General features: G+C 49.0%; 1 protein-coding gene across 1 annotated transcript; it reads left to right on the top strand.

The window, feature by feature from the left end:
• The first annotated feature begins 10,086 nt into the window (after positions 1–10,086).
• On the top strand, positions 10,087–11,494 carry LOC123063268 (protein SRC2). The gene has a single exon (XM_044487008.1). The coding sequence runs from the start codon at positions 10,216–10,218 to the stop codon at positions 11,323–11,325; it is 1,110 nt and encodes a 369-aa protein (XP_044342943.1). The 5' UTR covers positions 10,087–10,215; the 3' UTR covers positions 11,326–11,494.
• The last annotated feature ends 1,923 nt before the right edge of the window (positions 11,495–13,417 follow it).

The raw sequence follows: 13,417 nt of genomic DNA, 5'->3' as shown, positions 1-13,417 counted from the left end.
GGTTTCCGTTTCCGTTTCGGCTGGGGAGAAGGCGGTATCTTTTCTTTGTAGTGACCCATAAATCGCGCGCTTTCTTTTTCAGTTTCCACATTTTTTATCCTTTTTGGCCCGAGCTAGTATCAATCAGTGGTCTCTAATTTTGACCGCAGCCGAGCCCTGCCGTTGAAGAAAGGCGTCTAGTCTATGGCCTTACTATTAAAGCAACTTCAATCGGGCGATTTATTTCGTCTGCCCGCGTTTGTTTGGATCGGTGCGAATAAAAGTGTTGGCCCAACGCGCCGACCCAACTTAAATCGTGTCTGGCCGGCGTTCGCGCCGATCCATTTCTGGTCTAATTGTGTCTGGAATTCGTCGGCGCGGACGCACCCCGCGTCTCCTTGTTGTTCGCTGCGCTCCCACCTGGCGGCCGTCCAACTACAACGGTCAACATAATTTATGACGACCGCCCATCTTGGGCCACGCGTCAGCGACGGCGGTCGTCCTTGTCGGGCGTGCGACGGGGCCGTCCTCATCCACTACCACTCGGCCCCCGTCCTCATCTGGTCACCCCTGCCCCCACGTCGGCGACAACCCTAACCACCGCCAACACGAGCTTCTTTTCCGACATCGGCAGCAGCCGCAAGGGCAAGGCCCCCGCCCGCCATTCCCCCTCCCTCCCCGCGCCGGCGCGCGCTCCTCGGCAGAGACAGCGCATCAACTTGTCGTTGCACTAGGCCGAGTGGCACTGGCACCACCGCGTGCCTCTGTCGTACCCCGACGTGACGCTGCCGCATGACTGGCATTTGGATCGGAAGAGGATCCCAGTGCCGGCGGCGCCGCGGACGGCGAGGGCCCATGCGGAGGAGGTGGTGCGCCGGCGGGCGTTGCTGACGTCGGAGCAGCACGCCGAACCGCACTTCGCCGTTGACTCGCCCAACTGGGCTCGATGGTTCGCCTTCGAGCACGAGGAGGCGAGGCGACGCGGCGTTCGCGATGTTGACCACAGCCTGCCGCCACCCGCGCTCGTCGTCCGCGACGAGGACCAGGAGGCCGAGGCCGCCTACCAGGCGGCCATTAAGGAGAGCGATGGAGGGAGGCGGATGAGGCGGCTTCCGAGGCTGCCATGGCGGAGGCCATGGCCCTCTCCGCGGCGGGCGACTGCGTCGTGCCGCCGGTGACCCCGCCGTCCCCGCCCAAAGCCGAGCCGGAGGAGCCGGCCTACCTCGAGCGCTACTCCTAGACCGGAGTAGTGCGCGAGTGGGTCAGCGCTCCGCCGATATGGCTCGGGGCGACGAAGAAGCAGGAGGCAGCCTACCTCGACCACGGGCGCCGCGTTCGGCTGGCCGAGGAGCGCCGGGAGGCCAAACGCTTGCAGATGCTCGAGCGCGAGGCCGAAGAGGAGGCGCGCCAGGCCCAGACAGCGGCGGCACAACCCGACATCGCTGCCCTCTGGAACACGGCGTTCCCCTGGGCTGGCCCTGCGCCGACGTTGATCGACCTCGTCGGTCCTGACACATACGCCGCCGTCGAGGAGGACGCCTAGGTCAGCACGTCGTCTAGTTTTTAGTGTTTAATTAATGTAATGTGGACTTTCGCCGGCCTTCGTCACCGGCTTTTATGTTTAATTAAATGCATGTATTTTTTAAAAAATGCTTGCAATACTTTTTTTGACGCGTCGGTGAAATGGGTCGGGCCAGCGTTAAGCGCTCGCGCCAATCAAAGCACAGCGCTGGACGTTTGTGTCCGCCAGGCCGACCTAAACAAATAAAAAACGAACAAAAGCGCCGTCTGACCGACCCGTTGAAGTTGCTCTTACGTATTATTATTGACTTTTGGTCCCTTTTAATCAAAATTCAGGGGCAGAATCTCTCACCGTGGTCCCTTCAATGAAATAATGAAGTTTGATTGGTCGTGGGGGGTGACAACAGACGCATTGCACTCTGGTCGGTCATGCTAAAAAGAAGAAAAAAGGTGTATATTCACTGTTAAAAGAAAAGGTGTGTGCCTTATCCCTCCAGAAAAGAAGTGCATCGATCTTATCTATGCTGTTGATGAGGATTATATATCAAGCAAGTGTTGTTTTTTTTTTGAGCGGTATCAAGCAAGTGCTCGTGAGAGGCAGACGACGCATCGTGGACCTCGTGGTCTCGTCCGTGCGAATTATTTTTTAATTCTTTTGATTTGAGGAGGAGGATGCATGAGATATTCTGGAGCTGGAGGCGACGTGCCTGGCTGGCTGCGGATGCTAGTGCTCGGCGCTGGCGCTCGCGTCGCGTGCCAAAACATAATATACGTACGTGTCACTATCCGGTAGGTCGGCTGATCTGCATTGCTACGCCGGAGCCGGAACCTCGGCGGCATATGCCGCGGCTCGCACGTGGTTTGCCAAATTCGAGCGTTTCACCGGCTCGGTTTAGGCTGGTCATAGTGGGGAGTAATATATACTACTTCTTCCATTCTTAAATATTTGTCTTTATAGACATTTCAAATGACTACTACATACGGATGTATGTAGACATATTTTAGAATATAGATTCACTCATTTTGCTTCGTATGTAGTCATTTGTTGAAATGCCTAGAAAGACAAGTATTTAGGAACGGAGGGAGTAGTAGCATGCATATGATACTAGTGTATGATACTCTCTTTTTAAATTTCCTGCCATGTAAGCATGTTTGCGAGTCCCAAGTATATGATACTAGTTATGTTACTCCCACTATGGTTACCCCCACTATGTTACCCCCACTATGACCCTCTCTCCATAGTGCATAATATCATAAAGTAGTATCATAGGTGGTCTTATTTATTGCCATGCGTGACACATAATAGCATAACATTTATTATGTTATGATATCTACCTATATTACTATGACCCTTTCTCTCTTTTTAAATTTCCTGCCATGTAAGCATGTTTGCGAGTCCCAAGTATATGATACTAGTTATGTTATCCCCACTATGGCTAGCCTTAGCCGACTTTTCTACGCAACGAACGGACGTTATAGTGCCCACCGCTCCATCTTTAGCCGCGCACCGTCGAATGTGCCGTCGTTTGTTGCTTGTTGCCGCCCCCCTCCCCCAGTGAATGGTCATGGACGCGTCGTTTTTAAGGATGTACTGATGTACTCCTTCTGTCCCAAAATATAAGAATGTTTTTGACACTATGCTAGTGTAAAAAATGTTTTTATATTTTGGGACGGAGGAAGTAGATATCATTTCTACACATCTTACCTTGTAATGATCCCTAAAAAACCTAACAATAAATAACATTTTTACACATATTGCATATATATAAAATCAAAATATCGAACTAGACAGCTGATACGACCTGGTATATGATATTTTCGAACCTTGCAAGGTACCCACAAGCATTTTCTTAATCCACTAGCGAGTCACTAACATTTATGCAAAGGTCGAATGAAAAAGCCCCCCCTCCCCCCCAAAAAAAGCAACATCTAATTTTTTCCATGAATCTCAAAACTGTAGTAAAAGTCAAAAAAGCCTTTTTTGAGCTCACTAAAACAAAATATACAGTCAAAGTCGAGCTTTGAGTCAGAGACATCCTTGAATAACCAAACAAAACCAGTCCAAAAAACATATCAAAACAAACAAAAACAAAAGTGTCTTGGAAGCTTCCCAAAACCAGCGGGCGACCCCCTCGTATACCTTTTAAATGGGCTGACCCATCCAGCATCGATGGAGGTAGGGTGGGGGGTGTGCGCCATTCAGGTTGATGCATTTAGCTGGCGCAACGGGTGCCGAATAGAATTCGGACGCTCGCTCGATTTTGGAAAAAAAATTATATGAGACCGGGTCTTACGGTTAGTAGATGAGACCCGTCCTGATGGATGACACGTGACATTCACAAATCACAAAACATGGAAATGGGGGATGCTTTGTGATTTGTGAATGCCACGTGTCATCCATCAGGATGGGTCTCGCGTGAGACCTGGTCTCATAGAATTCTTTTCCCTCGATCTTTGCCAGCCCTATTCATCGGTTTTCCTCCCAAAAAAGTCTCATTCGTCGGTTGACCATTTGACCTTTGACCACTAACCACTTTACCCTGGCCGTTGAATTTTCAAAATTTTAGGGAAAATGTCAAATGCAGAAAGACGTCTAGGAATTTGAAAAAAGTTCTCAAAATACAAAAAAAATCACAAATTTTAAAAAATGTTCATGATTACAAAACAGTTTAGGAATTTGGAAAATGTTGGAAATACAAAAAAGTTTGTAATTTTTTTAAAAAAAGTTACACAAAAAACGTTCGGATATTAGAAAAAGATCACAACTTTGAAAAAACAAATCGAAAATATGAAAAAGTTCATTAATTTGAAAAACAATTCGTGAATCAAAGCAAGTTCATTAATTGTAAAATAAAAAGTTCACGAGTCTGAATAAAAATTTCAAGAATTTGGAAAGAGATCGCAAATTAAAAAAAAGAAAAATATTGATTAAAACAGAAAAGGTTCACGAGTTTGAATAAAAAGTTCATGAATCTGTTTTATTTATTGTGCATTTTATGTTTGTCTTCAATCAAAATTTGTAAACTTTTGACCATAGTTTTAGAAAAATATTAACATCTACAATCTCAAATTAGTACCATTACATTCATCAGTAAATATATTTTTATATCATAAATAATATTTGTGGGTAGTATATCATATATAATTGATATTGTAAATGTTTATATTGTTTTTCGATAAAACTAGTATGCATACTAAATACAAAAAAGTGAGCATCTGAAGCCCGATAGCAATGACTGATTAGCAAGAACATTGTTTCCTAGTAAAGTGTTTCGTATGTCTAAAAAAAAAGTAAAGTGTTTCCTCAGCAGTCCCACATGTATTATTCTAAAAAAACAGTCCCAACTATTAGTTGACTTATTTCGCCAAAAAAATAAAGATATATGAGCTGACTTTCACTTGAGTAGTGGACTAACACCCAATGACGCCCTGTCATGCGCATCACAACAACAATCACTCTGGCACCAGCCAACAGGGATTAAGAGTAAAATTAACCAACAAAACGAAATATAATGACAGCTTGTTTTAAGGAAGCATACAAAACGAATCGTTCGGTGGCATCAATACTTTTGCACAATTTTGTGCCGTCTACGAAGGACCCTTGACCCCACATATCAGTGACACTATGATGTAGGTTCTGTTTGGATGATGGCCAAGAGTTGCCCCGCCGAAATATTGGCGTTGGGCGTTGGCTAGCAGGATTGGTTCCAGTTTGGATGGAGGCCAAATCGTTTCAGCCACACCAATGTTTTGGGTGCCAGCTAGGATTGCACACCAACTTCTGGGCGAAACGTTGGCAGCGGATTTGATCGCCAAAAAATTGGCACGCCCACGTTTTGGTCAGGGGACGTGGGCTGAATCCAAGCAGCCCCGTAGTATCAACGCCGTGGTCTTGAGCTTCGTCGAGAAGCTGCTTGTTGTTGTTACCTGCGGATTTGGAGTTGTGGCGAGGTTTGGTGCCCCTTGCGCGGTCGACAGGGCGATGACCACGACCGTGTGATGTGGGGATCCCATCCTTAGGCGTTGAGTCCATTTGAAATGCCTAGAAAGACAAGTATTTGGAAACGGAGGGAGTATTGGATTTCGTGAGTGGCTGTGTCTCGACGTGCTCAAGACGTCTTGAGGTGGCGCATGTGGGTGTTGCTCTATTGGTTAATCCTCTTTCCGGCGTGTTGGTCCGACTGGATCAAAGATGTAGACTTCTCGGACGTCATCAACATATGCGCATTGCCCAAGGGTACTTGCTGGTTTGAGGAGTGAGCGGTGGCCGGCGAGGCGGTGAATTGGTCCCAGGTACCTGTTTGTAATTTTCCATATCTTTCTGGAGTATTGTACCGCTGCTTGAATTTAGCATATACTAGCAAAGCCTGCGCGGCGGCACACCGCGCTCGTCGATACAGTCTGCCTATATGGAGTGTGTTTAGTTTTGAGATGACAAAGTTCTGTATGCCAATGTTGGCATGCGAAGATAAGATAGAAAGAAGCAGAAATCAAAAGGAATAGCTCGCCTAGAGCTTGTGATCTTTAACATGGCCATAGTGATTGAAGGATTTGGTTGCTTAGACACCACGAAGGAGGTCTGTATACGGTGGTAAAACAGCAGAATTGTTATGACCCACATCTACGCCTACAGGTTGACTTAGTGGTGCTAATGTCAAGAGAAATTATTTAAGCCTCTAAACATTTTGTATGTCTCTGAAAAACCAACTAATCATATGCTAGGAGAATATTCTTAAATTCTAGAATGGCGCACTGTAGAATCTCCTGTTGATACGACTTGCATCTCACTGTCATTTCACTTTAGAACAGGGAGGCACATTTTTCACTAAATGTACTACCTTCTCTATATCCCGGTAGGTTTCTATTTTCTTTTTTTTTAGAAATTTCTTGCAGTGGCAAACTGGGTTTAGGGTTGTTGCCGGAAGGAGTTAGGACACCCCTAGATGGTGGAAGACACCCTTGTTTAGGGAGAACCGTTGAATTTTACTTTATATGTTCAGAATCTCTGTTTCTATAGGACAACTCTGCAAATGGTTAAAGAAAGAGGAAGCGAGCTACGCTATGAGTTAGCAGAATGTACATCCCTCTTGTTATCTTTTTACAGTAAAACCCTGAACATTTTTTCCTTAGGGTCCTACGGGTGATCAAGCCTATTCCTTAATTTTTCTTCGGCCACGGAAGAAAATTTTCTTAAGGCCCATTCAGCTAATTTTCCATTGCATGAAATTAGTGGCTACTATGATGTCATCTCATTTACATCTGCACTCTGCTTTTCACATTTTTTAACGGAAGCTCTTTTCCAGCTAGATGTTGAATGTGACGCGTAGGCTTACATTATTTCCTACATGCCTTCAGAACCGCCAATGCCAACAGACCACCATACTATATGCTGATCCTGTACATAGCATCAAAGAACCAATAATCCTGTCTCTTCTCAATTAGCCCACTTAAAATGAGATGATGCAAAAACAGTCTATCGGATATGTTCTTATAACCTCGAAGAGATGGAAATACATGCTTACATGGTATATTTCTTTCGGAAATGTATTGACGATGCCAAGTCACCAAAGGGTCCAGTTCTTTCCCCTCAATGCCAAGTTAACAGAAATTTATGGTGTTGTTAATTGTAACATAAACTACTATGAACTGTTATTCAAATAAAGTATATGTAAATCTCGGTGTTATCATCACCTGTGGCTAACAATTAACTTTGAATGGAAACACATAAACATCTGTATGAGGTATCATATATGCGGTGACACGCCACACGGTTGAAGAAAGGATATTGCCTATTTTGTAGTCTATTGACTGATTAGTTTCCCATAACAAACAAACTATACTCACTTGCATCATTTTAGGTATATTTAGTTGTGATAGTGAGTGGTTGTATAGGAAAGTAGAAACCATATATTCACCTTAATCCCAAAGAGACGTTTCAGTTAGTTTCCCATAAGAAAAAAAGTATGCATATATGTCTCTAGCTCCTTAACTACCGAACAACCAAGAAATGAGAAGCAACAGCCTTCTTGCCATCGTCGATAGATATCTCACAAATACTGACCAGAAGGACGACACAATAAGTCATGATCCAACGGCTATCAGGACTGCAGTTCCAATATATATTCAAATAAATTTTAACATTTTGAGCAAGCACATGAAGAATTGTGATGGAAAATATAGCCACGGCTCATGCACTCACATTCTGCATCCAGCCATTGAACAAAGAAGCATGCATCATCAGTCTTCACCCTGTATTCCTGTAATGGAAACTGATACGGTAAGACCACAAGTATATCAAAATTACTGTAAAAGACAAAATTGCTTGACTCTTATCTCATAGGGTTTGTCAAATCTGATTCTCTCAACCTGAATCATGAAATCAACCATCCCGTCCCCAATGAACGAAAAAATAAGCGATCAGTAGTAACGGTCGTCGCCGCAGCGGCGTTGACACGGAGGCCGCAACAGCCGAGGCAATTGGCAAGAATGAGGAGCGCGAGGGTAGCGGCGTCGGCACTGGCCACGGACCTCCAGTTGCTCTTGGCGGTCGCCAGCACGTCGACCTAGCATGAATTGCACCGGAAGCACGTAAGATCTGATCGTTGCCCAAGGCCTGGCAGTCCATGCTCGTCGTGTCCAGGGCACACTCGCGTGCGTCGCACCGAACTCATGCGTCGTCGTCACCTTAGCGGCCGAGGTCGCCAGCCTCGCGTGCTGGGTTGCATACGCGTGTCTCCCGTCCCTAACTCAAGGTGGAGGCCTAACTTCCACGCAGCTGGCCGCCACGGCGACCCGCGCTCTGAATCCACCCCTCGCCGAAGCCGAAAGACATGGGTGTCGTCGTGGGGAGGAGGATGGGGCCATAGGATCTCCGGAGTCGAGAGCCACGACACGGAGGCCATGTTGCTACCGACAGCCGCCCTGCGGAAATTCGAGGCGCCATCGCCGCGGGTATAGGCGTGGTGGAGATCGTCGTTGTCGCCGCCGCAGCCACGTCCCTGCATACCTCCTGTTCGCGCCGGTAGAAGCCGGAGCTCCCGTGCACGGCATGCTTTGTGCTCGTGCGGCCTACCCTCAGGCTCCGGCAGAGAGAAGAGAGGAAGGGAGGATAAGGGCGCGGCGGTAGGTTTTTCGTCGAGACGCTGGCCGACGCGTGTGGGTGCTTCAGTGAAGCGTGAGCGAACACTGGTGACCTCCACCTCCGGAGGAGTTGGGGGCCTTTTATATGGAGCTACGGTGGTGAGCGGCCGGGCGGGGGCGATGAGATTGAGATATGCATGAAAAGTTTTCGGGACAAAACGCAGAGAAGATAATAACAAAGTGAAAAAAAAACAGCGACCGCCTATACTAATCAGCTGTCCAAAAAACGCTGGAACCAGGAGTACATGTACATAGGCTAGTCATTTCTCACCACTGCGTGCATGCATCCATGCACTTGCTGCCAAATTCACCGGCTGACACCAAGGGGGGGACAGATTGCATGTTTGAGAATCTCATTTGGAAAACATACGGGTAAACAGGATGGCATGGTCCACACGCAAACGCACACGCAAAACACAAACCATGTTAACAAAATTTACACCGAAAGAGTAAAGTCACCACCAAATTGTACACGTGGCTGCACTTGATAGCTTCCCAAGTTGCTTTCACCCAAGTGGGTAAAGGCAAATTCTTTGCCGGATATAATGTTCCGGGTATGAGCGAGTATATGCACGTATATACGAGTGCCTGCGTATGTATAGTGTTAAAAAAATAAAATCATATCATAGCGCGTAGGACGTCTACTAGTACTTTACTCGAGCGGTGTCCGGCGAGCCACACCATGCAGGATGCAGCAGGTGCAGGGCCCCAACCAAAGGCGAACGAATCCCTCCTTCCTTCCGTGTGCAGTACTACTACAGGTGCAATGCGCGGAAAGCTACGGCGACGGAGCAGCCGCGTCGTGCCCGCGTCGAGAGAGAGTGCTTCCCTTTCTCTCCCGTCACGCGCACTCACTTTTCCTTGGCCTGCAAGTGCAACCGCACAGGAAACAGAAGGGAATACGAATCCTGACCTGCCGCCGCCACTAACGACGGCCGAGATTCGTCGCGAGGCTGCGCCGCCCCACCCACACGGGCGCCGGTCAGCCGTCAACGTGCGTGCGTGGGGTCCACTTTGGGTAGAGAGGATGGCACACCCAAGGACGTCATGTCCGCTGGGAGCCGACGCGCGGGCCCCACCGCACTAACCTGAACGGCACGACTATTTTTTTTCAATTCAATCCCTCTACTGTGGGGACGGGGCGATGATTCGTGACGCAACCGCCGCCGCCTAGAATCCCCTCGATGACACGTGGGACCCGCCGCATCCCGGGGACCACGCGTCATGCATGCTGAGTGGGGAGCCCCCGCCGTCCGCGTGTCGCGAAACCGACTGAGAACGACGCGTTATTCACGAAGGACCTACCACAACCCATACTCATTCCACTGTCATGACGGACCCACGGGGAACATGGCCCAGGCATCAGCCTTAAGGGCCAAGCATGAGCGTGGGAGAAGCACCCTCGCAACCCCCTCCGCTCCCTCCCCGCCATATAATACGCGCAGCCCTGTGCTCTCCCAACGATCCCACCACCGAGTCTTCGGATACATCCATCCACAGCCAGATCTGCTCTCCCCTCTCTCTCGATCCACAGAAATCGCAATCGACACCGAGATCGCCAAGACCGTCGACGCCATGGCGCAGAGGGCGCTGGAGCTGACCCTGATATCGGGCAAGGACCTCAAGGACGTGAACCTCTTCTCGGCCATGGAGGTGTACGCGGTCGTCTCCCTCTCCGGCGACCCGCGCTCGCGCCAGCGCGTCGCCACCGACCGCGCCGGCGGCCGCAACCCGACCTGGAACGCGACTGTCCGGTTCACCGTCCCCGCCAACGCCGCGGGGTCCGTCCACGTGCTGCTCCGCGCCGAGCGCGCCCTCGGCGACCGCGACGTCGGCGAGGTCCACATCCCGCTCTCCGAGCTGCTCTCCGGCGCCCCTGAGGGCCCTGTTCCGGTCAAGTTCGTCGCCTACCAGGTCCGCAAGATCGGGTCCGGGAAGCCCCAGGGGGTCCTCAACTTCTCGTATAAGCTCGGCGAGGTGACACAGGGCCAGGCCGCTGGCGCCTACGGTGGTGCGCAGGCCGCGTACGCGCAGCCTCCCCCCGCCGCCGCGTACCCGCCGCAGGGCGCGTATCCTCCGGCCGGCAAGGCCGACGCCTACGGGGCTCCGTCCGCCTATCCACCGCCTGGTAACGCGTACCCGCCTCAGTCCGCGTACCCGCAGGCGGCCAAGGCCGACGGGGCAGCAACCGCTGGTGCCTACCCGCCTCCCTCCGGCTACCCACCCGCTGGCAAGACAGGCGAGCCATCCACCGCCTACCCCGCACCCGCCGGCTACCCACCCGCTGGTCCGTCAGGAAAGCCGGCGAAGGCAGGCGAGCCAGTGACGGCCTACCCAGCGGCCGCGGCGGGACCCAGCACCGGCGCTCCCTACGGCGCCCCGCCCCCGCAGTACGGCTACGGGTACCCACCGCAGCAGCCGGCCGGGTACGGCTACCCGCCCCCGCCGCCGCAAGGAGGGTACGGCGGCTACGGCTATCCACCACAGCAGCCCGCCGGGTACGGGTACCAGCAGCAGGCCGTGAAGCCGCCGAAGAAGAGCGGCATGGGGATGGGCCTCGGCGCGGGGCTCCTCGGAGGCGCGCTCGGCGGGCTCCTCATCGGCGACATGATCTCCGACTCCGCCGGCGGGTATGATGCCGGCTACGACGCCGGGTTCGACGACGGCGGTGGCTTCGATTTCTAGATCGTCGGGGAGGATCGGATGTGCAGCAGCACAGTTCTTTTGTACGCTCTTGGTATTTATTCAGTTCTTTCGTCTTCAGATTTTCCGCTCAAAATCGCCGGCGCCTCTGTGCGCTGCTAGTGTGATATGGTAATGTAAATATGAGTTTTAACATGATATGTTCTGTAAATTTCTGTCTCTATTGGGCTCGAATCGCTGATAATTTGGCCGTGTTGTCTTTGTGCTCATTCATTTGATACGTTTGATCAAACTTTGCGTGTTGGAACTAGTAGTGATGTTCTAGTCTTGTGGTTGACGTGTTTGCGTTGGCGCGTGAATGTTGGAAAACTTGGCGTGACGGTGAATGAAGTCTGGTGTGTTCTTATTGACTCCTTTATCGAGCGGCCGGTGGAATTTTCCGCATCTTGCGTGGAAATTTCTTCTCTGGGTTAGTGGAAGAGTGGGTTAGGGGAAGAAACTTCCGGTTCGAAAAGGTCGTGGAGGGCAGTGTTGAACACTCGGCACTGTATGGTGCGCCTTCCATGCTAATGGCGCCGTTTGGTGCCAACTGCCAACATTGTGCGGGTGCAATCTTATTCGTGCAGACCAGAACTGATCTTGGCAATAATGCCATTAAGAAAATGATCCCAACAAGCTGTAGTACAGTTGCAGTCTTGCAGACCTCAACTGCTGTCCCTGTTCTTTGCAACAATGTAAATAATAGGAGTACTCCCTCCGTTCCTCTATATAGTGCGCCTTGTTTATGGCGTTTATACCAACACATGTGCTGTCACTTTTATCTAGACTAGAAATGCCCTTTGCTTTTGTCAGACTCTCTTGCATGTGGATATCTTCGTCCAAAAATATTAATGCGCACTACATTCCGGAATTTCATCCAAAACCTTATACGCACTATAATATGGAACTGAGGGAGTAATAGTAATACCTGAACAGTCTCTCTGTGCTTCGCAATAAATGCCAAAAAGGATCAGGACTGCACAATAGTACTTGCCATTGAGAAAATGATGCGAATAGACAGTCCTAGTAGAGTTTCCGCCAAACAGAAAGAAGACAGTCCTGTTAGAGCATCTCCGTCTGTAGGTGCGCAATTTTGTTGGTAAAAAAATACTCATGTCATCAACCAAATACAAAGTTCAGTAGGTTGTGTCAATGTTGCTAAATAATATTTTTAGGAAAGCTAACATGGTTGCCCTATGTTTTCGTCTTAGGGCTTGTACAATGACCGTTGGTTAATTTACATGCAGCCTTGTTCTTCTTGCTCCGCCGTCATCAACCAAATACAATTAGTTTAGTAGGTTGTGTCAATGTTGTTCAATGATATTTTTTAGGAAAACTAATATGATTGCCCATGTGTTTTCATCTTAGGGCTTGTACAATGACAGTTGGTTAATTTACATGCAGCCTTGTTCTCTTTGTTTCACTGTCATCAACCAAACACAATTAGTTCAGTAGGTTCTGTTAACGTTGCTCAATGATATTTTTAAAGAAAACTAACATGGTTGCCCCTGTGTTTTCATCTTAGGGCTTGTACAATGACCGTTGGTTAATTTACATGCAGCCTTGTTCTTCTTGCTCCGCCGTCATCAACCAAATACTATTAGTTCAGTAGGTTTTGTCAACGTTGCTTCATGATATTTTTAAAGAAAACTAACATGGGGTTGCCCTATCTTTTCATCTTAGGGCTTGTACAATGACCGTTGGTTAATTTACATTCAGTCTTGTTCTTCTTGCTCCGCCGTTTCACCTCCCACTGTTTCCTGCCCTCCCCGCAACCCCTCCACCTTGGCGCGTGCATTTGGCGGCTGATTATAGGCCTTGCATGACCCAAGATTTAGCCCCAATCTTTCACTTCCAATGCTAATTTTTTTAGTAGGAGCTTAAGTATTGATTTCTTTTAGCAGTTCCCATGTTATTTGAGGAAATAGAGAAGTCTTATTCCCTACTTTTCCTTTTGACCTTTGATGTTTCCATTTTCTTTGTCGGCATATGAATCAATTTTATTGTGACATGACCATTAAACTTATACTATAGACTACACAGTAGGGAGTAAACAATCATAGTAGAAAAGAGAGACATATTCATCCTTGAACAT

Source organism: Triticum aestivum, chromosome 3A, assembly GCF_018294505.1.
Source record: "Triticum aestivum cultivar Chinese Spring chromosome 3A, IWGSC CS RefSeq v2.1, whole genome shotgun sequence".
NCBI lineage: Eukaryota > Viridiplantae > Streptophyta > Magnoliopsida > Poales > Poaceae > Triticum > Triticum aestivum.
The sequence above is the reverse complement of the archived record's forward strand: the minus strand, read 5'-3'. Positions and strand labels throughout refer to the sequence as shown.